Below are 20,424 nucleotides of genomic sequence, written 5' to 3'. Positions count from 1 at the left end.
TAATCTTAAATGCTGCACATCTGTCTTTTTATTAATTTGTTCATAACTAGTAAATGTTCATTATGTTAAATTATTGTAGTATTTGTGTTGCATTATAGTTACTGTAAAATAATTGTTCTTGATTAGAATTAGTTGTCCATTTTAAGCACATTCTTAAAATGCATAATAAGGTTGGTCTGCCTTATTGTGAATAGGAGATATTGTTCAAAAATGAATCCTAAAATTAGCAAATTCTATGTAAAAATTATGAACATTTTCTTGAATATAAACTTTAGCAGCTCATTTCTTATGAAAACTGCGTCTATAAAATCTGCCACTGACAATATGGCGGACGCGATGACGTAGCCACGCTTCTATGTGCGTACTTCCTGACCTGTAGACAACGTGCTTGTAGGATTTCTCATTGACTAAACTCAACGTAAATGACAACTTTTAAGAAAATACGTACTAAAATATCATGTTAATATCATTGGACTACTTTTTTGTGTTCAGAAAAGCTATTCTTCATTTCACGTGTGGACTGAGCTAGGACAGTCATATAGGCCCCGCCCCACCAGGAAGTAGAGTTGTGAGTTTCACTCCGCTTTCACTTTCACCCTAAACTTCAACAAAATACCACCGATGTGGCCACCCTTTGCTGCCTGGGTAAGAATTGAGGCATTTTTAACGCCTGAGTTCATAACTTATTTCTAAACAACCAGAATATAGTGGTAACTAAATCAACAGCACAGGAGGGTGGTAACATCTCTGTAGTTAACTCTCTACTCATGCTCAGCAGCAGAAGGGTCAAGGATGGAAGATACGGACCAAACCCGGTGGGAGGAACTGCTAAGGTGCCCGGTGTGTCATGACACCTTCAAGGATCCCCGCCAGCTGCCTTGTGGACACAGCATGTGTATGGACTGTCTGACCAACCTGCTGGACCACTCCACTGACTCACCTTTCCGCTGCCCGGACTGCAGGGCGGACTTTGGACAGGTTGTAGAGTTACAGAAGAGCTATGCCTTGGCCAGCATCGCAGAGGACTTCAAGCTGATCAAGAAGAGGAGGGTATGTGTCAGATCATTCAGGTGCACGGACCAGGCGGTTTTTTGTTTTTGTGCAACACAGTGCTTGCATGGTGCATTTACAGAACAAAACAACACCGCAGTGAAGTTAGTTTCAAGTTGGATATTCGATATTCGAGCTCCGGGGAGTAGCGGCGTTTAGCTAAAGGTTGATCCGATTTATGAACGCTAATGTCGGCCGGCGGTTCTCCACAGCTCCCGGCCGCAGCACCCGAAGGTTCACTTAGGGACTGTCAACAAATTACCGAACCAAACCTTCCTGTCAAAGAATGTTAATAAATGCCTTGAATTGTAACACAATAACTAATTGAAAGTGCTATTTCATGCTTTTACATGAGACTCAATATCATCTATTAAATTTTAAAGTCATACAATATTTCAATTATTTTAATATTAAATAATAGAATGTTCTCTTCAATAGCTTCCAGGTCATGTGACCTATTGATTCAAAATCACTTCCAAATAATTATACAAGTCTCTGTAGATGAGGCACAAACTTTTGTTTTCCATTTTTAGCCATTTTCCATTTTTTTAGGATTGTTTTGGTCAAAATTGAGGGTTTTTCTTCAATAGCTTCCAGGTCATGTGACCTGTTGACTCAAAATCACTTTCAAATAATTATACTAGTCTCTATAGATGAGGCACAAACTTTTGTTTTCCATTTTTAGCCATTTTCCATTTTTTAGGAATTTTTTATTCAAAATTGCAGGTTTTTCTTCAATAGCTTCCAGGTCATGTGACCTGTTGACTTAAAATCACTTTCAAATAATTATACTAGTCTCTATAGATGAGGCACAAACTTTTGTTTTCCATTTTTAGCCATTTTCCATTTTTTAGGAATTTTTTTACTCAAAATTGAGGGTTTTTCTTCAATAGCTTCCAGGTCATGTGACCTGTTGACTCAAAATCACTTAGAAATTGTTCTACTAGTCTCTATAGATGAGGCACAAACTTTTGTTTTCCATTTTTAGCCATTTTCCATTTTTTAGGAATTTTTTTACTCAAAATTGAGGGTTTTTCTTCAATAGCTTCCAGGTCATGTGACCTGTTGATTCAAAATCACTTCCAAATAATTATACTAATCTCTATAGATGAGGCACAAACTTTTGTTTTCTGTTTTTAGCCATTTTCCATTTTTTAGGAATTTTTTTACTCAAAATTGAGGGTTTTTCTTCAATAGCTTCCAGGTCATGTGACCTATTGACTTAAAATCACTTTCAAATAATTATACTAGTCTCTATAGATGAGGCACAAACTTTTGTTTTCCATTTTTAGCCATTTTCCATTTTTTAGGAATTTTTTTACTCAAAATTGAGGGTTTTTCTTCAATAGCTTCCAGGTCATGTGACCTATTGACTTAAAATCACTTTCAAATAATTATACTAGTCTCTATAGATGAGGCACAAACTTTTGTTTTCCATTTTTAGCCATTTTCCATTTTTTTAGGATTTATTTGGTTAAAACTGAGGGTTTTTCTTCAATAGCTTCCAGGTCATGTGACCTATTGACTTAAAATCACTTTCAAATAATTATACTAGTCTCTATAGATGAGGCACAAACTTTTGTTTTCTGTTTTTAGCCATTTTTCATTTTTTAAGATTATTTTTGGTCAAAATTGAGAGTTTTTCTTCAATAGCTTCCAGGTCATGTGACCTATGGACTAAAAATCACTTTTAAATAATTATACTAGTCTCTATAGATGAGGCACAAACTTTTGTTTTCTGTTTTTAGCCATTTTTCATTTTTTAAGATTATTTTTGGTCAAAATTGAGGGTTTTTCTTCAATAGCTTCCAGGTCATGTGACCTATCGACTCAAAATCACTTTTAAATAATTATACTAGTCTCTATAGATGAGGCACAAACTTTTGTTTTCTGTTTTTAGCCATTTTTCATTTTTTAAGATTATTTTTGGTCAAAATTGAGGGTTTTTCTTCAATAGCTTCCAGGTCATGTGACCTATCGACTAAAAATCACTTTCAAATAATTATACTAGTCTCTATAGATGAGGCACAAACTTTTGTTTTCTGTTTTTAGCCATTTTCCATTTTTTAGGAATTTTTTGGTCAAAATTGAGGGTTTTTCTTCAATAGCTTCCAGGTCATGTGACCTGTTGACTAAAAATCACTTTCAAATAATTATACTAGTCTCTATAGATGAGGCACAAACTTTTGTTTTCTGTTTTTAGCCATTTTTCATTTTTTAAGATTATTTTTGGTCAAAATTGAGGGTTTTTCTTCAATAGCTTCCAGGTCATGTGACCTATCGACTAAAAATCACTTTCAAATAATTATACTAGTCTCTATAGATGAGGCACAAACTTTTGTTTTCCATTTTTAGCCATTTTTCATTTTTTAAGATTATTTTTGGTCAAAATTGAGGGTTTTTCTTCAATAGCTTCCAGGTCATGTGACCTATGGACTCAAAATCACTTTTAAATAATTATACTAGTCTCTATAGATGAGGCACAAACTTTTGTTTTCTGTTTTTAGCCATTTTTCATTTTTTAGGAATTTTTTGGTCAAAATTGAGGGTTTTTCTTCAATAGCTTCCAGGTCATGTGACCTATGGACTCAAAATCACTTTTAAATAATTATACTAGTCTCTATAGATGAGGCACAAACTTTTGTTTTCTGTTTTTAGCCATTTTTCATTTTTTAAGATTATTTTTGGTCAAAATTGAGGGTTTTTCTTCAATAGCTTCCAGGTCATGTGACCTATCGACTAAAAATCACTTTCAAATAATTATACTAGTCTCTATAGATGAGGCACAAACTTTTGTTTTCCATTTTTAGCCATTTTCCATTTTTTAGGAATTTTTTGGTCAAAATTGAGGGTTTTTCTTCAATAGCTTCCAGGTCATGTGACCTATCGACTAAAAATCACTTTCAAATAATTATACTAGTCTCTATAGATGAGGCACAAACTTTTGTTTTCCATTTTTAGCCATTTTTCATTTTTTAAGATTATTTTTGGTCAAAATTGAGGGTTTTTCTTCAATAGCTTCCAGGTCATGTGACCTATGGACTCAAAATCACTTTCAAATAATTATACTAGTCTCTATAGATGAGGCACAAACTTTTGTTTTCCGTTTTTAGCCATTTTCCATTTTTTAGGAATTATTTTACTCAAAATTGAGGGTTTAGGTTCAATAGCTTCCAGGTCATGTGACCTATGGACTCAAAATCACTTTTAATTAATTATACTAGTCTCTATTGATGAGGCACAAACTTTTGTTTTCTGTTTTTAGCCATTTTTCATTTTTTAAGATTATTTTTGGTCAAAATTGAGAGTTTTTCTTCAATAGCTTCCAGGTCATGTGACCTGTTGACTAAAAATCACTTTTAAATAATTATACTAGTCTCTATAGATGAGGCACAAACTTTTGTTTTACATTTTTAGCCATTTTCCATTTTTTAGGAATTTTTTGGTCAAAATTGAGGGTTTTTCTTCAATAGCTTCCAGGTCATGTGACCTGTTGACTAAAAATCACTTTCAAATAATTATACTAGTCTCTATAGATGAGGCACAAACTTTTGTTTTCCATTTTTAGCCATTTTCCATTTTTTAGGAATTTTTTTACTCAAAATTGAGGGTTTTTCTTCAATAGCTTCCAGGTCATGTGACCTGTTGACTAAAAATCACTTTCAAATAATTATACTAGTCTCTATAGATGAGGCACAAACTTTTGTTTTCCATTTTTAGCCATTTTCCATTTTTTAGGAATTTTTTTACTCAAAATTGAGGGTTTTTCTTCAATAGCTTCCAGGTCATGTGACCTGTTGACTAAAAATCACTTTCAAATAATTATACTAGTCTCTATAGATGAGGCACAAACTTTTGTTTTCCATTTTTAGCCATTTTCCATTTTTTAGGAATTTTTTTACTCAAAATTGAGGGTTTTTCTTCAATAGCTTCCAGGTCATGTGACCTGTTGATTCAAAATCTGTGTGAAATTGTTCTATCAGTCTGTATAGATGAGGCACCCTCCTTATTTCCCCATTTTAGATTTTATAATTTTTTTTCCATAATTTAAATTAAAAAATATGATTGGTGTTTAATAGCTTACATTTCATGTGACCCACTGACAAGGAACAAAAAGGGTTAAATTGAATAGGTATGAGTGTGCACCACCTAGTCTAGTAGAATAATTTTACATTTATTTTGAGTAAATTGATCACATGACCCATAAGCTATTAAGAAAATTCAATCAATCAATCATCTTCCCCTTGTCCGCAGTCGGGTTTAGGGGTCAGCAGAGGCCCAGACTTCCCTCCCACCAGCTCCTCCAGGGGAATCGCAAGGCGTTCCCAGGCCAGCTGAGAGACATAGTCCATCCAGCGTGTCCTGGGTCTTCCTGTGGGCCTCCTCCTGGTAGGACGTGCCCAAAAGACCTCACTAGGGAGGCGCCAAGGAGGCATTCTAATCTGATGCCTGACCCACCTCAGCTGGCTCCTCTCAAAGTGAAAAATCAGCGGCTCTACTCTGAGTCCCTCCTGGATGACTGAGCTTCTCATCCTATCACTAAGGGAGAGCCCAGAAAACGTATGGAAAAAAAAATAATTTTGGCCGCTTGTGTTTGTAATTTTGTTCTTGCAGTCAAGACCCTTAAACCAATGCCATAGATGAAGGTAGGGACGTAGCTCGACTGGCAAATAGAGACCTTCCTTTTTGATCCAGCTGTCTCTTCACCACGACAGACTGGTCCAGCGCCCACTTCACTGCAGACGCTACGTCAATCCGTCTATTGATCTCCTGTTCCATTTTTCCCTCATTCTTAATGTTATGGATTCTGCATTTTCCTCCATCTCTTTTAGCCTCTTTCATCTGCCTCACATGCTGAAGCATACATAACCATGTTTATATGTGACTGCTGGCAGTCATATGTAAACCGACTGAAACTGATTAGAGTACATTTTATGGAGGGTCCAGATTGCAGAGATGAATAAAAAGCTAAACTTGCTACAATCTTTGCCTCACTTGGCTTCTTGTCACTTGGCCCCAGAGCTGGACGATGAATGTAACCTAAGAAGCATGATGTTCCATTTGGATGATATGTATGGATTGTGAAATTTGATTATCTTTTGGCATTAAAGCTTGTTTTTATATATAACCAAATCTCATTATTTCTCAATTTACAATGAGTGGTTCTGGTCGGGTCCTGAAACTGGTTAATGAACATGGGTGGTGAACAGAGACAGAAATGAATGAACTCCAACATTGAACAAGATGCTAAGATGCTTAAACTCCTCCACTTGGGTCAGGAAAATCTTACCTGACTTTTCAAGCTCAAGACCAGGGCTTTGGATCTGGAGGTACTGATCCTCCTCCCGGCCGCTTCACACTCGGCTGCTACTACTACTACTACTGCTCCAGTGAAGCTGTAGATCACGACATGATGAAGCCAGAAAGGCCACATCATCTGCCAAAAGCAGAGGCGTGATCCCAAGGCCACCAAAATGGATCCCTTCAAAACCCTGGTTGTGCAGAACGTGGCCTCGGACAGAAAACCCCCAAATAAAAAAAAATCTAATCTAATTTTATTTATATATCACATTTCAACAAGGCATTTCAAAGAGCTTTACACCATAAAATTACAAAAATAAAAGCTATAGAAACAGCCAACAACTGAAACATTAAATTTTCTCGCTGCATATCAGATTGTTAATTAATGTTCCATTAATTAACGCACGGCTCTCATCTCGAGTCATGCGATGAGATGAGACTATTTCTAGTTAGAACCTCTCAACCTCACACACCAGCTCAGGCTCCCACCAGAGAAGTGACTTTCCATGCCCAGTGATAAAACGTCCATCACACAGGGTCAGAAAGCCAAGATCCCCTCCCTCGGCATTCTAAAATCTCACATTGCACCCAACCCTTTTGGCCCATCCCACAGGTGGTGAGCCCATGGGAAGGTGAACCCACTTTGGGCTGAGGCTGGCCAGACTCCATGTGTTTTGGCAAGCACCAGGTGCTTGCCAAAACACATGCTTGCCTAACCCTATAGAGACTAGTATAATTATTTAAAAGTGATTTTTAGTCGATAGGTCACATGACCTGGAAGCTATTGAAGAAAAACCCTCAATTTTGACCAAAAATAATCTTAAAAAATGAAAAATGGCTAAAAACAGAAAACAAAAGTTTGTGCCTCATCTATAGAGACTAGTATAATTATTTGAAAGTGATTTTTAGTCAACAGGTCACATGACCTGGAAGCTATTGAAGAAAAACCCTCAATTTTGACCAAAAAATTCCTAAAAAATGGAAAATGGCTAAAAACAGAAAACAAAAGTTTGTGCCTCATCTATAGAGACTAGTATAATTATTTGAAAGTGATTTTTAGTCAACAGGTCACATGACCTGGAAGCTATTGAAGAAAAACCCTCAATTTTGACCAAAAATAATCTTAAAAAATGAAAAATGGCTAAAAACAGAAAACAAAAGTTTGTGCCTCATCTATAGAGACTAGTATAATTATTTGAAAGTGATTTTGAGTCCATAGGTCACATGACCTGGAAGCTATTGAAGAAAAACCCTCAATTTTGACCAAAAAATTCCTAAAAAATGGAAAATGGCTAAAAACAGAAAACAAAAGTTTGTGCCTCATCTATAGAGACTAGTATAATTATTTAAAAGTGATTTTGAGTCCATAGGTCACATGACCTGGAAGCTATTGAAGAAAAACCCTCAATTTTGACCAAAAATAATCTTAAAAAATGAAAAATGGCTAAAAACAGAAAACAAATGTTTGTGCCTCATCTATAGAGACTAGTATAATTATTTAAAAGTGAATTTTAGTCAATAGGTCACATGACCTGGAAGCTATTGAAGAAAACATTCTATTATTTAATATTAAAATAATTGAAAATATTGTATGACTTTAGAATTTAATAGATGATATTGAGTTTCATGTAAAAGCATGAAATAGCACTTACAATTAGTTATTTTCTTTACAATTCAAGGCATTTATTAACATTCTTTGACAGGAAGGTTTGGTTCGGTAATTTGTTGACAGTCCCTAAGTGAACCTTCGGGCGCTGCGACCGGGAGCTGTGGAGAACCGCCGGCCGACATTAGCGTTCATAAATCGGATCAACCGTCGTCTAAACGCCGCTACTCCCCGGAGCTCGAATATCGAATATCCAACTTGAAACTAACTTCACTGCGGTCAAAAACAACAACAACAAAAAACATAAAAATAATGTCGATTTTTCAGTGCTGTTTACCAATCGGAGCTGATTTACGGAAAATGTATCTAGGAGGACCGAAACGATTAATTACATTAATCCTAATGAATCAATTATTGGAATAATCGTCAACTAATTTAGAAATCGATTAATCGTTAACTAGAGTATCAAGACTTAAAAAAAATCCAGTTGTTGAAAGAGCAACTTATATTATTATTTTATTTATTTTTATTTATTTATGCATTACTAATAGTAGCTTGTCAGCAAGTAAGCAATTTCCCCCTGGGGATTAATAAAGTCTATTCTATTCTATTCAGAGCAGTAATTAAGCCAAAACTGTACAAAAAATACATTTAAGATAAAAAAAACACCTTCTTTGTCTATAAATCTGTTCTATACTGAAGTCCTGAATTGTTTTAGGTTCAACTGGGTCAAATTCTGTAAAGGAAAGGTATTAAATACCTTTTGCTATCCAATCATTAATTGGTTAATCAAAAATTAATCAACAGATCAGTCCTATGCTGTGTTGATGCTTAGTCAAGCAGAAAGAGCCGAGCTTTTCACATGCTGATGTCAGAAGTATTTTTGTTTTAGCTGCAGATGCATCCCTTGCTACAAATGATCAATGCTACTTTACTGCTTTTTAAGCAATAAAATGGGTATTTTCTTACTTCAAATTGTGTTTTTGTTAACATTTTTTAGGCATTCTAACCTTGTGTAAAATAGAGTTAACAGATTAAACGAAAAATGTCCAATGCTCCAATTTTTCATCCGATTAATCATCAGAATAATCAACAGAAAAAACGATTTCTAAAATAATCTGTGTGTGTCTGTTCTGACCTCTGGCCGATTGATCGCTTCCTCGCAGGAGACGCTGGCCGAATGCGTCTACTGTGACTGCTGCCCCGAGACAAAAACCGCTGCCTTCAAGTCCTGCCTGAAGTGCGAGGTGTCGCTGTGCAGGGAGCACGTGAAGGACCACCTGGAGCTGCGGGCGTTCACCGGACACCCCCTGGTCGATCCGCTCAGCGACCTGCTGGAGAGGAAGTGCCCGCAGCACCGCGACCAGGTGCTGCGGTACTACTGCAGCTCGTCCAGGCGCTACGTCTGTAACATGTGCGCCCTGGAGAGCAAGCAGCTCGGCTCGGCCTCGGACGCCTCCGCCGTCCTGCGACGACAGCTAACTGTGAGTTCAGCATCGTTCCTACAGCAGCAGCATCAGGTGAAAGCTAATCGGGGTGTCTGTATTCAACAGGACTACATGGACCAGCACTTTAAAACGCTCCAGCAGCACATGAATGAGTCTATAAATGCTGTAAGGAGCCAACATGAGGTAAGTGATGTTTTCTGAAGCTCACTGGGTTGGATTAGACTTAGAGTGAAGGTCTACAGCTGGAGCTACAGCTCAGTGAAATAGGTCAAGGAATATCCACGTGTTAGAACTTTTTGGGAAATGTTGAAAATGGCTCTTCAAAGATGTTCTCCACCCAATCCGACTGCACCTGAGCTAAGAATAGAACTATAGACGCAATTTTCAGTCTTAAAGTGTTGCGACGTTGTTATGTCAAACTTTGTTTTATTTCAATCAATCAGTCAATCAATCAAGCACCGTCCAAGGTCACAGTCTGCAGGTGCAAATACCAGAGTTGTGAAGTAAACTGAAACTTGTGGGATCCTCCTTTTTGCTCCCCTCTTTGTAGGAGGGCTGGTGGATATTAAAAGTGATGTACTTTCATCTTTTCTTCACTTCCCTGGACTAGCCAGGGGAGTCATTGCTATATTCTTTGCTTAATTTCTAAATAAAATAATAATCAAGATGCATTTTGATTTGTTCTTGATTGACTCAGTGTTTCACCTTAGGTGAGACTTATTTATTTCCTTAACGTCAACAGAGACACTCCATAAAACACCGTAAAACTGGAACCGCAGAGGAAATTGATATCACACCAGATCACAGGAAAATTAATCAAAATTCATGACTGAAACATGACTAATTTATGTTTGCATGGTTCGCACAAGTGCTTGAAATCCTTCCACACCTAATTGAATTTCAATTAGGGGTCGACTTGCATAGTGTCTGATTTCTGTATAAAGTCCTTGAAAGTGCTTGATATTCAAACTGCACAGTTTTGTAATAAAATGCAGACTAACGTTTGATTCAAAGCCTAAATTTGGAAAACATTGTTTACAGTATATTTTCACACACTTGGTAAAAAGAGACACATTGTTGTTTCACCAGCAGACTAAACCTTTCTTGCTTTAGGTCAGATAGAATCACCAAAATTATTTCTATTTACTAAATGCCAGAAAACGTAGCAGAAACATTTCTATATTTTAAACAATGTTATGATTCACACATATCTTTGCCAGTCATATTTCAAACTTTTTTTTTTTTCTTCTTAAATCCAGAAACAGAAAGGAAACCCTCTCGATCGTCTCAACGGCGTCACGGTGGTCCTGCTCTCGCTGTGGTTCATAGTTCTCTACTATGGTGAGAGAGACGATGCCGGGCCCTAAACCGGGCGCCGTCGTCCTGCGATATGAAACCGCTGACGTCCACGTTTTGTTTCTCACCAGCCTACAGCTACTCTGTGGAGAATCAGACGCTGGCGGACTCGCTGGAGAGGCAGCAGAGCCGTGTGCATCACATTTATTCCAGCATTGCAGGTGAAACTCCGCCGTCACACACACATCAGAGCAAGCGACATCGGGTTTGACGATGAAAAGACGATGTCTAGCTTGCGTCTGCTAAAAGACGCGAGTCTCCGTGTCCAGGTTATGCTTAGTGAATAGGGAATGTTAGACTAACAGATGGAAAAACAACTAGTTGTTTTGAAGTTTCAACTTTCTGACTCAAACATTTAAAAAAAAAAACGTCCCACAGAGTGAGGGAGGACACAAACTTTCTGTTAGACATCAGAAAGTTTCAGCTAACCTTGAAAAGTACAAAAAGTTTTTTGAGTTTGAAAGCTAGGAAATCAAGTGATTTAGAGAAACTCTGCTAGTGCTGCACCACATCTAAAAAATGTGTCAGCAACGGCGCAAAAAGTGGGTATGCACTGTATGTGATGCATATGGGTGCTGCGCTAGAAGGGGCGCCAAAGCTATGGCGGAAAACTGATTTCTGGTCATCATTTTCTGTTTTTAACAGATGTTAGTGCTTGTTTAATGATCTGATCTATAACAAAGCCACACCTATAATTTGTCTACATACATCTCAGAAAGTTCAAAGTTGCGCCCCTTGTCAATGTAAATAATTTGGAGCCTGCTCTCAGTAAATATTTGCTTCCAAATCTTTATTGAAGGTGTGTTTTAACATCATTATTCAACCCTGAAAATGGAACAGTTTTAAAGTGGAGCTCATGTTCATTCTGACTCAGTCCCATCTTCTTCCTGTACAGGACACATGGCTGATCATCCTCTGAAGAGGCTTTCGGAAGACAAAGATGAAGGTATGGACGTGTCCCTTTAAATCAGGTGGTACTCAGGCTGCCCCTACTGGTCAACAAGGTACCGCATTTAAACAACCGTTTATTTGCCGTGAGGCGAGCTCAAAGTACGATGCTACAGTTAGCTTACCAAAAGATTGTAAGCTAAAAATAATAACAAATAAATTGCTTAGAAGAAAAGCTGAAGAAGAAACGAAAACAACAGGACAATTTATATGATTGGAGGAATTTATGTCCATAGGAATGTTTTTCAGTTTCTCAGGGTGAGCTGCAAAGCTTTTGTTTTTAGAAAACTGTTATGACACATAGCAAGTCATCGGCATGTAGATCCAGGCCTGCGGCTGAGCTGAGTGGGATGTGACGGTGAGCATCGATGCGCCCCCTGCTGGCTAAATGCATCTTAACACCTAAAGTAAAATTACCGTATGTCAGGGCTAAAAAAAGATTATTATTTTTTTGTCAAAATGCTGTTATTCTTTTATTATCCTTCTAAATTACAAGTAGCCCTATAATGAAATTTTTAATTTTAGGGCTTTTTTGATTTTTATGTGTAGATTGTTCATGGTTTTGTTGTGGCCAGTCATATTTGCAAAACCCTTCGCTATAGGATAAACAAAGACAATGAGTTAAAAGACTCATATTTTTCATTTCAGCTTAAGGTGTTTTTGTGGGGCCCGTGTCAGGTTAGGTGGTCTGTGAGAGTTTGTTAATGAGTTAAATGGTTCTCAGCCTGAAAAAGTTTGAGAAAAATTACTTTAAAAGAATGCACAGATGTGGGGAAAGCTTGTGTGTGTGTGAGTGTGACCCTGTCAAAACCTTCTCTGTCAGGGACTACTGTCATGTTGGACCTGGACACCGCCAGTCGTCTCCTTGGGCTTTCTGCTGACCTCCAGACAGTGGAGAGAGTCAGAGCGGCGCTGCATTATCCCAACAGCGAGGGCCGCTTCGACCAAGCCCCGCAGGTGCTCTCCGCCCCGTGCTTCTCCTCCGGCGCCCACGTCTGGGAGGTGGAGGCCGAGGGCTGCTGGGACATCGCCGTCTCCTACCGGAGCGTCCCGCGAAGGAGCAGAGACGGCAGCAGCGCATTCGGACACAACTCGGAATCCTGGAGCCTGTCCCACAGCGGGCAGGGCGAGCTGTTTGCCTTCCACGATGGACACAGAACCACTCTGCCCGGATTGTTGCCTAGCAGCAGGATAGCGGTGGAGGTGAACTTTGAGGAAGGCAGAATCGGCTTTAGCGCCGTGGGCGCCACCGAGACGCTGCTGCACGAGTTCAAGGCGGAGCTGACGCAGCCGGTGTGTTTGGGTGTTGGCCTCCATCACGTCGACCCGCCCAGCAGAGCCTCCATTGTGAAGGTTTCATGAGGAAATGGACACAAACTACTGGTGGCCTAAATACAGCTCAGGAACAAATATTTAAATAAAGAGGTTTTTAATCGTATAAGTAAACTTTTCTGGGTTTTGATTTTTCACAATATGAAGGTTAAGGAAATAAAATTAAAACAAGATTTTATTTATTTTTTGATAATGGACCAAGGATTTTTTTTTAAGCATTTCAAAATTGTTTCGATAAAGTTACAAGATTTTACTTTGAGAATAATCTAATTCACTTTCTAATGAATTCTTTAAATCACTGATTTGATTTGACTTCATGCATGCAATGATGATGGAGTATTAGGGAAGAAAATATAAAATAACATTTAGGAGAATAAAGTCATAATTTAACAAGAGTAAAGTTGAAATAATACGAGAATGAATTTGTAGCATTACCGATTTATTCTCGTAATATTTCTCAAAAATATGACTTTATTGTAATTTTTTAATGGTCCTAATGGTCATAAACAAAATAAAGAACACATGACACAAAAAGTCAAATTGCAGTGATTTAAAGAATTCATCAAATTAATTATATTATTCTGAAAGTAAAATCTTGTAATTTTATCATAACAACTTTGAAAATCCTGGGCTCTGTTTCATGAAAAAAAATTCTTGTCATCTGTGTTATCAGATTACCAAACAATTCTTGTGGGATTTCTGATCAATTATTCCTGAGAGCAGCATTAAGTGTCGGGAAAAAGTCACAGGAAGGAAACCAGGATGGGGGGTTGAGAACTAAACACTTTTTCTCCTCCCAAAGGAATTTATCTGTTTCAGCTCATCCAGGAATGACCTCTGACCTTCTGAGAGGCAGTAAATTGCAGACAAATTCCAAACAAACCCTCTTGGCCATAAAACCCACACAATTAGAACGGCCACGCAGCTGAGGAAGTTGAAGAATAAAACGCGTCTCCAGCTTGGATGTGAAACTGTGCTAAGCACCAACTCACTGCTTTCCAGTGGTCACAACGGGTTCACGAAGTTTAAACGTGCAGGGAAAACTGAGAAGGTTGATTAAAATTTAACAAGATATTAATGGAAAAGGGTGGAGGAAGGAGAGACCGTAATTACGTCTGCTGCTCCATTGGCGTACAACTGGGATAAAGGTTGTACTGGATGGAGGTGAAACAGAGCAAGTTTTGTTGTTCAAGTCACCTGTTCTTTTTTAGTTTCATTTTTTTTTTAACTGTTTCAGGTGGATTTTTAAGAGAAAGTTGTTTCTGAAAGCTTCCTTAAAAAGTTTTCATAAAAATGGATACATTATAAACCAGACGGTTTCAAAACCGTCTGGTTTATATCCATCTAAAATGAATTATGGAGCGACAGGCTTCATAATTCACTTCCTGATATTTAGAGGCAACCTTTCATCCTGAATTTTTTTTAATTTAAAACAAATAATCAAATGGTTCTCTGCTATAGGCTTTTTTTCGGTTTATTAAAAAAAAACATGAGAATATTGAAACAACTTAACTGCCTGATTAAAAGTTCATACAAAAAAAGGCATTATCGCACATGGAAAGCCATCATCAAATACCAAACATGTACAAACAAATGAAGGCATTTAATGCTAAACTGGTCTGGAGTTTTTATTTTTGTTCATTACTGGATATGTTTTTTATATTTTATTTTTATTAAAGAAAAAAAAAAACTTTTCAAACTGTACTAGCTGCCATTAGATCCTCCGGTACCGATAACGGCTGTCTCCACGTCTGGATCGGATTTATTGACACTTTTCATTCAAACTCACTGCTAAACTACAATTCGCATCCAAAGCAGTGACAACAATCACCACTTATCTTTGTTCCAGTTTTAAAAAAACAAAAAACAAAAACAGGTTTTTCAGCTGACTAGTGTTACTAGCAAAAATATATAAATCAGTTGTTGTGTCTGTGTCGATCAGTAGAGGGCGCTCTTCACTTCACCGTCCCCAGGTTCTGGTTCCGGATGGAGCACCACGCCTGGAAGACATCCCTACGAAAAAACAACATGTGGGTATTTTTTGATTAGTTTTAATTCTGATGGCTCAAAACAAAACAAAAAAATAAAAAAACAAACGAGATGACGTCACCTGCAGTGAGTGGCCACGCACTCGTTGCTGCAGTACTCCTGGTCCCAGTCCTCGCTGTCGATGGCCGGGTTTGTGCAGCCCGCTCTCACACACATGCTCTTCACAGAGACGGCGCCGACGGACGCGCTCACCTCCATCACGTCCTAGAAGCAGGAGCAAAGCGTTTGCACATGTGAACGCCACACAGCAGCAGGAGATCATGTGTTTACGGAAACGTGTGGTAGAGTTTCACATTATCGTTACATTTGACAGTTTGGATTGGGGAATCACATAGTTAGCCGACTTCACTCACTAATCGATAACTTGCATCTCTACTTTCTTTTCTTTTTCTTTTTTAAAGATATAGATCTGAAAAGTGTGGCATGCAATTGTATTCCACTGCTTTTTATTCTGATCCCTACTTACAAACCACTGCAGCCTTCAAAAGCCACCTGTCTGGTAAACATCAAGCCTCTCGGTCAACATGGTGAATACGGCAACCCGATGTTAAAAATATGGAAGCTGGTCAGTCAGAGGTTTACCTCGTCTGAATCCAGAATCTCGGTGACATCGTCGTCGCCTGTAGCTGCGACAGAACTCCCGTCTTGCGCCGGCTGCACGGTTGTAGCCGCAGCAGCATCAGCGGTAGCGATGGGGGCGACTACGCTGGCGGCCAACCTGTCCTGAACCGACGCAGGGACTATTTTGATCTGGAGCGGAGGTGGAGGCGTCGCCGCCATGGTGACCGGCTGGCCCAGTGTCGTCGTCGCTCCCTCTCTGGGTTTGGCCTGCAGGGGCGGCGGGGCCGGCGCCATCTGCTGGAGCCGCGGTGGGGGCGGCGCGTTCTGCATCTGCTGCAGTGGCGGCGGCTGGCGGGCGGCGCTGGACACCAGGAGGGTGGGCTGCACGGTGCCGATCCCTCCGGATAACAGCGTCACCACCTGGCCCCCGGCCTGCAGCAGATGCTTGGGGATGATGATCTTGGTGACGGTCTGGGTCGGAGGCAGGACGGCGCTCGGAGCACCGGCTGGGATTCCGCCCGCCTGGGGAGGAACGTCCAGGATGATGTTGGCCTCCATGCTACCGCTGCTGCTGGCCGAGGGCAGGAGAAGGGTCTGCTGGGCCGCAGGAGGAGGGGCTGCCAGGGTCAGATCCACCACAGGGGGGGAGGTCTCCGTCTCCACAGCGGCCGGCTGCAGGGAGGGAATCCAGATCACAGGAATATCAGTGGGAGGCAGAGACGCCAAGTTGTTGTTCCTTCGCAGGACAGCATGGCGTTACCTGAGTCAGCTGGCTGGCTTTGTACACTGCCAGCGCCTTCAAGTACTCCTTCTTGGCTGCTTCCGTTTTCTTTTTGTAAACCTGCAGGAAACAACAAACCGTCGTTCTGGATTAGAGCTGAGCGATAAATCGATCTAATCTATTAATTAAAGTTTTGGTTTTAGAAAATGTAATTCTTGGAAAAGCTTGTTTTTTTTTTCTTTTTGTTTTTTCTTTTCTCCTGGGTGTCAAAAGGTCAGAGAGACGTCGGCGCAGCCAGGGCAGCCATCTTGTTTTACAGCTTCTGTTTAATTGGACTTTAAGTTCAGGTCCACTGAATGGAATATTAAGGCCAGGCTACAATTTTTTTATGAGAATGAAGTTGCAATGTTACCAGAATAAATTTGGAATCCTCTCAGAACTCCAACATAAAAAAATAAATATGTTTTACAGGTAATATTTAGTCTCAACACATCAGCAGCAGGACAACTGTGTCTATTTCTAAGAACTACAGGACCTGACTGGTCTCATCAGATGCTGAGAAATAAGCTTTACTCTCAATAAAAACAACTTTATCGCGATTTTAAGATGCTTTATCTGGTGAAAATTGAGTCGATTTTTCTTATGCTAACATGACTACGTTCTCGTAGCCTCACTCTAATTGTCCGACGTTCAACTCAGAGAAGGGATAACTAATATGAAAGCCACTTTTTGAAAACATTTTCTATCATTTCATTTTTAAGAAAAGAAAGCGGGCCAAAGAAAAAAAAATGACTAAAATCGGATCTGGTACAAAAAATAAAATCTGACTTTATTTCTAAGCCCTATTCCTGTTTCTAGACGTTAATCCTCCACTTATCAATAGAAGGCAACCGGCTCTACCTGTTTCTGATCGTCCGCCAGGCTGTCCCACATGGACGCCACGATCTTTGACACCTCCCCGAAGGAGGCGTTGGGGTTCTGGCCCTTAATGGCCGACTGGGTGTCTCTGAAAAACAGAGCGTACGCCGAGACGGGCTTCTGCGGCTCGTTGGGATCCTTCTTCTTCCTGCCTTTCTTTCCTCCCGCCGCCACTTCGGCTGCCGAGGCCAGAGTGGTGGGTTTCCCTCCGGCCCGCCTGGCTGCTGCCGCCGGGGAGGCAGAGGACGGAGACGCGGGGTAGGGGGACATGTGAGACAGGACCGGGGAGGAGGAGATGGACACAGGGGAGTCCACCAGCACGCTTCTCTGTAGGAAGAGAGAAGGTGGGTAAAAAAAAAATAATCTACATTTTTTTAAAATCAGTGAAGCTGGCAGTTACAAATAAAAACTTTAATTATTAGGAATTTATGCGACAGATCCAAACAAAGTAGGACTTGAGGGCGAAAAGAAAGGAAAGTTTTCACTTTGTGTTGGAGAAAAAAAGATTCTCAACTGTTTGCACATGATATTAATGCATCTCTAATGATTTGCGACTTGTTTGTAAATTCACAAAACATCATGATTAAAAAAAAAAAATGAAACAAAAGAGTTTTTTCATGTTGTTAAAATTGAATTTTGGAATTACCAAAGCATGGACTTATGAGAGCGTGGATCATTATGAGTTTTCAAAATATTGATAAGGAAATGTCTGACGGTGTTGCATCTGTTTTGGATTGTTTTCTTTCCTTTTACGTTTCCGTTAAGTGATTTTACATACAAGAAGCGATACGTTCTGGGTTTTTATAAGGGGTGTTCTAGTTTAATTTGATGAGGACAGGCATAAATATAAGCCCTGTGCTTCTCCTTGTACCTTTTCAGTCAAGTTGTTGAAATTGTTTCATTGCTTTGACGTAGGAATAACAAATTATTTGATTACCTGAATAATAAAAAACACTAAAAAAATCAAAAAGACGACAATTTGAAGCTTGATTGGAACGTGTCAACGTTTACAATCCACCGCGCATAATCCTCGTTACCTTGAAGTCATCCATGTCCTCGTCCTGCAGGGAACCGACTGGAGACGAGGATATCAGCAGCGGCTCCTCCGGCACATCCGGATGATGGCCCGGGTTACTTCCACCGAGCCCCAGCGTCAGTTCTGAAGGGTTCATGCCGGTCAGCTGGCTGCCTTCCAGGAGACCGTGACCCAATTCGCTCAGCTGAACATCGATGGTCATGGGAGGAGAGCGGCTGAAATGTGAGCCGCTGGAGTTCCCCATCTCCTGTAGAGAAAATAAAGAGGGGAAAAAAAAAAAAGAAATCCAGGTTTCAAACAGCATTCAGATTTGACTGATTGGTTGACTGACTAATCCCAGAACTCACCAGGGCAGAGGAGCTGAGCAGGGCTCCCCCTCCAGCTTGACCCATTGTCCCGAGGTTCAGCCTCTCCAGACCTTGAGACCCAAAGGTGGAGGCGAACGACGGATCATTGGCCTCCACCACCAGGTTGCTCACCAGGCTCCTGGAGCCAGAAGACCCGCTGGTGTCGTCTGAGCCATCGGTCAGGTCAAAGTGGGACACCGCCTCGCTGATGCCGAGAGCCTGGTCTGGATCCAGGGATATCGGGGGGATCTCGAACACCTCATCCCCGAGACTAGGAGTGTGGAATGTCTGCTGCATGTGGAAAAAACACAGAGAGAAAGAGAGAGGGAGGAAGAGAGAGGGAGGAAGAGAGAGATTAAAAACACGTCTAGAAATTAGATGGTTCATCAATGAAGTCACTCGCTAACCTCCGCTGATAGGAAATGATGCCCAGCTCCACTAATGGTTAGATAGCTGTCGCTGCCTTCAGAAAACTGCAACAGATAAATAAATAAAATGTAACTAATTACAGTACAGCAGAGACGGTTTATAACCAGGCATCCTCGGATGTAACGTTACCTTGCTCTCCTCAGAGTATCCGCCGTATGGCTGGGTGTCCATAAACTCCGTGTCAACATTTGCAGGACAGTCATCCGACAGCTCAGAGTAAAACTTGAGATCCATTTAGACTTGTTTCTCGAGTCAAACTATCACACTTTTTTAGAAGATATTTCTCTATTCAGCTCACAAACTGGGGCTAACATCTGTATCAGGAGTCGCTAGCGGCTAGCTAGCTAACTAACAGCAAACAGACGGTTAGCATGCTGCTACAGTCGAACACATATTAAAATAACTTAAATTAGATCATATTTGTGTGCTTTACAGTTAACAACAGCTACATAAAGTCCGTTTTGATAATTCAATTTAACGTGTTGGTCTTTTTACAGCCTAAACTTGACAAGCGACCCTAAACAAGCATGTTCGTCAATGTAATACTACTGGCGCCCTCTAGTGGATGGAAGTAGAATCTGGTGCTGCATTAGTGGTCTTTCGTAAAAATAAAATACGGTCCACTGTATTCACTCGGAGCCATAATTTATTAGCGAAATAACGGGGAGGTTTAAAGATTCTTTTGTTACTTTTTAATAAAATAAAATGAATAACTTAGGATATGTTTTACAAGTTCCTGGCCTGCGCAGGGTTTTAGAATTAGCGAAAATGTAGTGTCTGTTTTTGGTTTTCACAACTGTTGATTGTATAATACGTTTATGATTGGGTTTTTTTTTGTTTGCTCGATGTAAATAAAGCATTTCCGTGTTGCTGAAATGTGCTATACAAATAAACTTGACTGAATGATTGATTGAAAAAAGAAAGTTCATGAGAAAGACTGTACTTTTTAAAACTTTGTTCAGTTTTTGCTTATCCAGCCTCTAAATTATTATATGTGAATTATTCAGGCACAAAGCACAGAATAAAATGCAATATGCTGAAAACAGGAATTGGACATAATGAATAAAAAGCAGCTGAGAAAGAACAATGTCGCTGTTATTAGAATTTCAAGAAATTATAACTGGTTGGATGCTTAACAAAACAAAACAGAAATCTCATATTTTTTGCAGCTTTGTCTTTTAGTTACATCTCGTAGACTTGGTGCCAGACTTTCTCATCCAACATCGGTGTCCGACCTCTCAAAAGCCCTTCTGGAAGAATAGTAAGAATTACACATAAAACACACTCCTAACCTTGAGGCGGCCTTTCAAGAATTGAAGTTT

At 39.7% G+C, this 20,424-nt stretch overlaps 2 protein-coding genes across 5 annotated transcripts; one reads left to right on the top strand and one right to left on the bottom strand.

Moving 5' to 3' along the window:
• The first annotated feature begins 190 nt into the window (after positions 1-190).
• LOC103478872 (E3 ubiquitin-protein ligase RNF135-like) lies at positions 191-13,155 on the top strand. Of its 3 annotated transcripts, none has more exons than XM_017309785.2 (8): positions 191-645; positions 779-1,050; positions 9,124-9,441; positions 9,511-9,588; positions 10,665-10,746; positions 10,833-10,922; positions 11,657-11,707; positions 12,533-13,155. In XM_017309785.2, the coding sequence occupies exons 2-8, from the start codon at positions 793-795 to the stop codon at positions 13,069-13,071; spliced, it is 1,416 nt and encodes a 471-aa protein (XP_017165274.1). In that variant the 5' UTR covers positions 191-645; positions 779-792; the 3' UTR covers positions 13,072-13,155. The 3 variants fall into 3 exon arrangements, with proteins under 3 accessions (XP_017165274.1, XP_081454629.1, XP_008431181.1); XM_081598503.1 differs by having other exon boundaries at positions 754-1,050; XM_008432959.3 differs by having other exon boundaries at positions 192-645; positions 776-1,050.
• Positions 13,156-14,499: 1,344 nt separating this feature from the next.
• On the bottom strand, positions 14,500-19,659 carry tox4a (TOX high mobility group box family member 4 a). 2 transcript variants are annotated; one of them, XM_008432962.3, is made up of 9 exons: positions 19,232-19,659; positions 19,081-19,146; positions 18,674-18,964; positions 18,328-18,573; positions 17,273-17,617; positions 16,412-16,492; positions 15,673-16,323; positions 15,152-15,294; positions 14,500-15,054 (listed from the first exon to the last, which is right to left on the bottom strand). In XM_008432962.3, exons 1-9 carry the CDS (start codon positions 19,334-19,336, stop codon positions 14,997-14,999), a joined length of 1,986 nt encoding a protein of 661 aa, XP_008431184.1. In that variant the 5' UTR covers positions 19,337-19,659; the 3' UTR covers positions 14,500-14,996. The 2 variants fall into 2 exon arrangements, with proteins under 2 accessions (XP_008431184.1, XP_008431185.1); XM_008432963.3 differs by having other exon boundaries at positions 18,674-18,961.
• Positions 19,660-20,424: the final 765 nt, after the last annotated feature.

The sequence above is a fragment of the Poecilia reticulata genome, chromosome 17 (assembly GCF_904066995.2).
Source record: "Poecilia reticulata chromosome 17, P_reticulata-male-v2, whole genome shotgun sequence".
Taxonomy (NCBI): Eukaryota; Metazoa; Chordata; class Actinopteri; order Cyprinodontiformes; family Poeciliidae; genus Poecilia; species Poecilia reticulata.
This window is presented reverse-complemented; position numbering and strand designations above follow the sequence as displayed.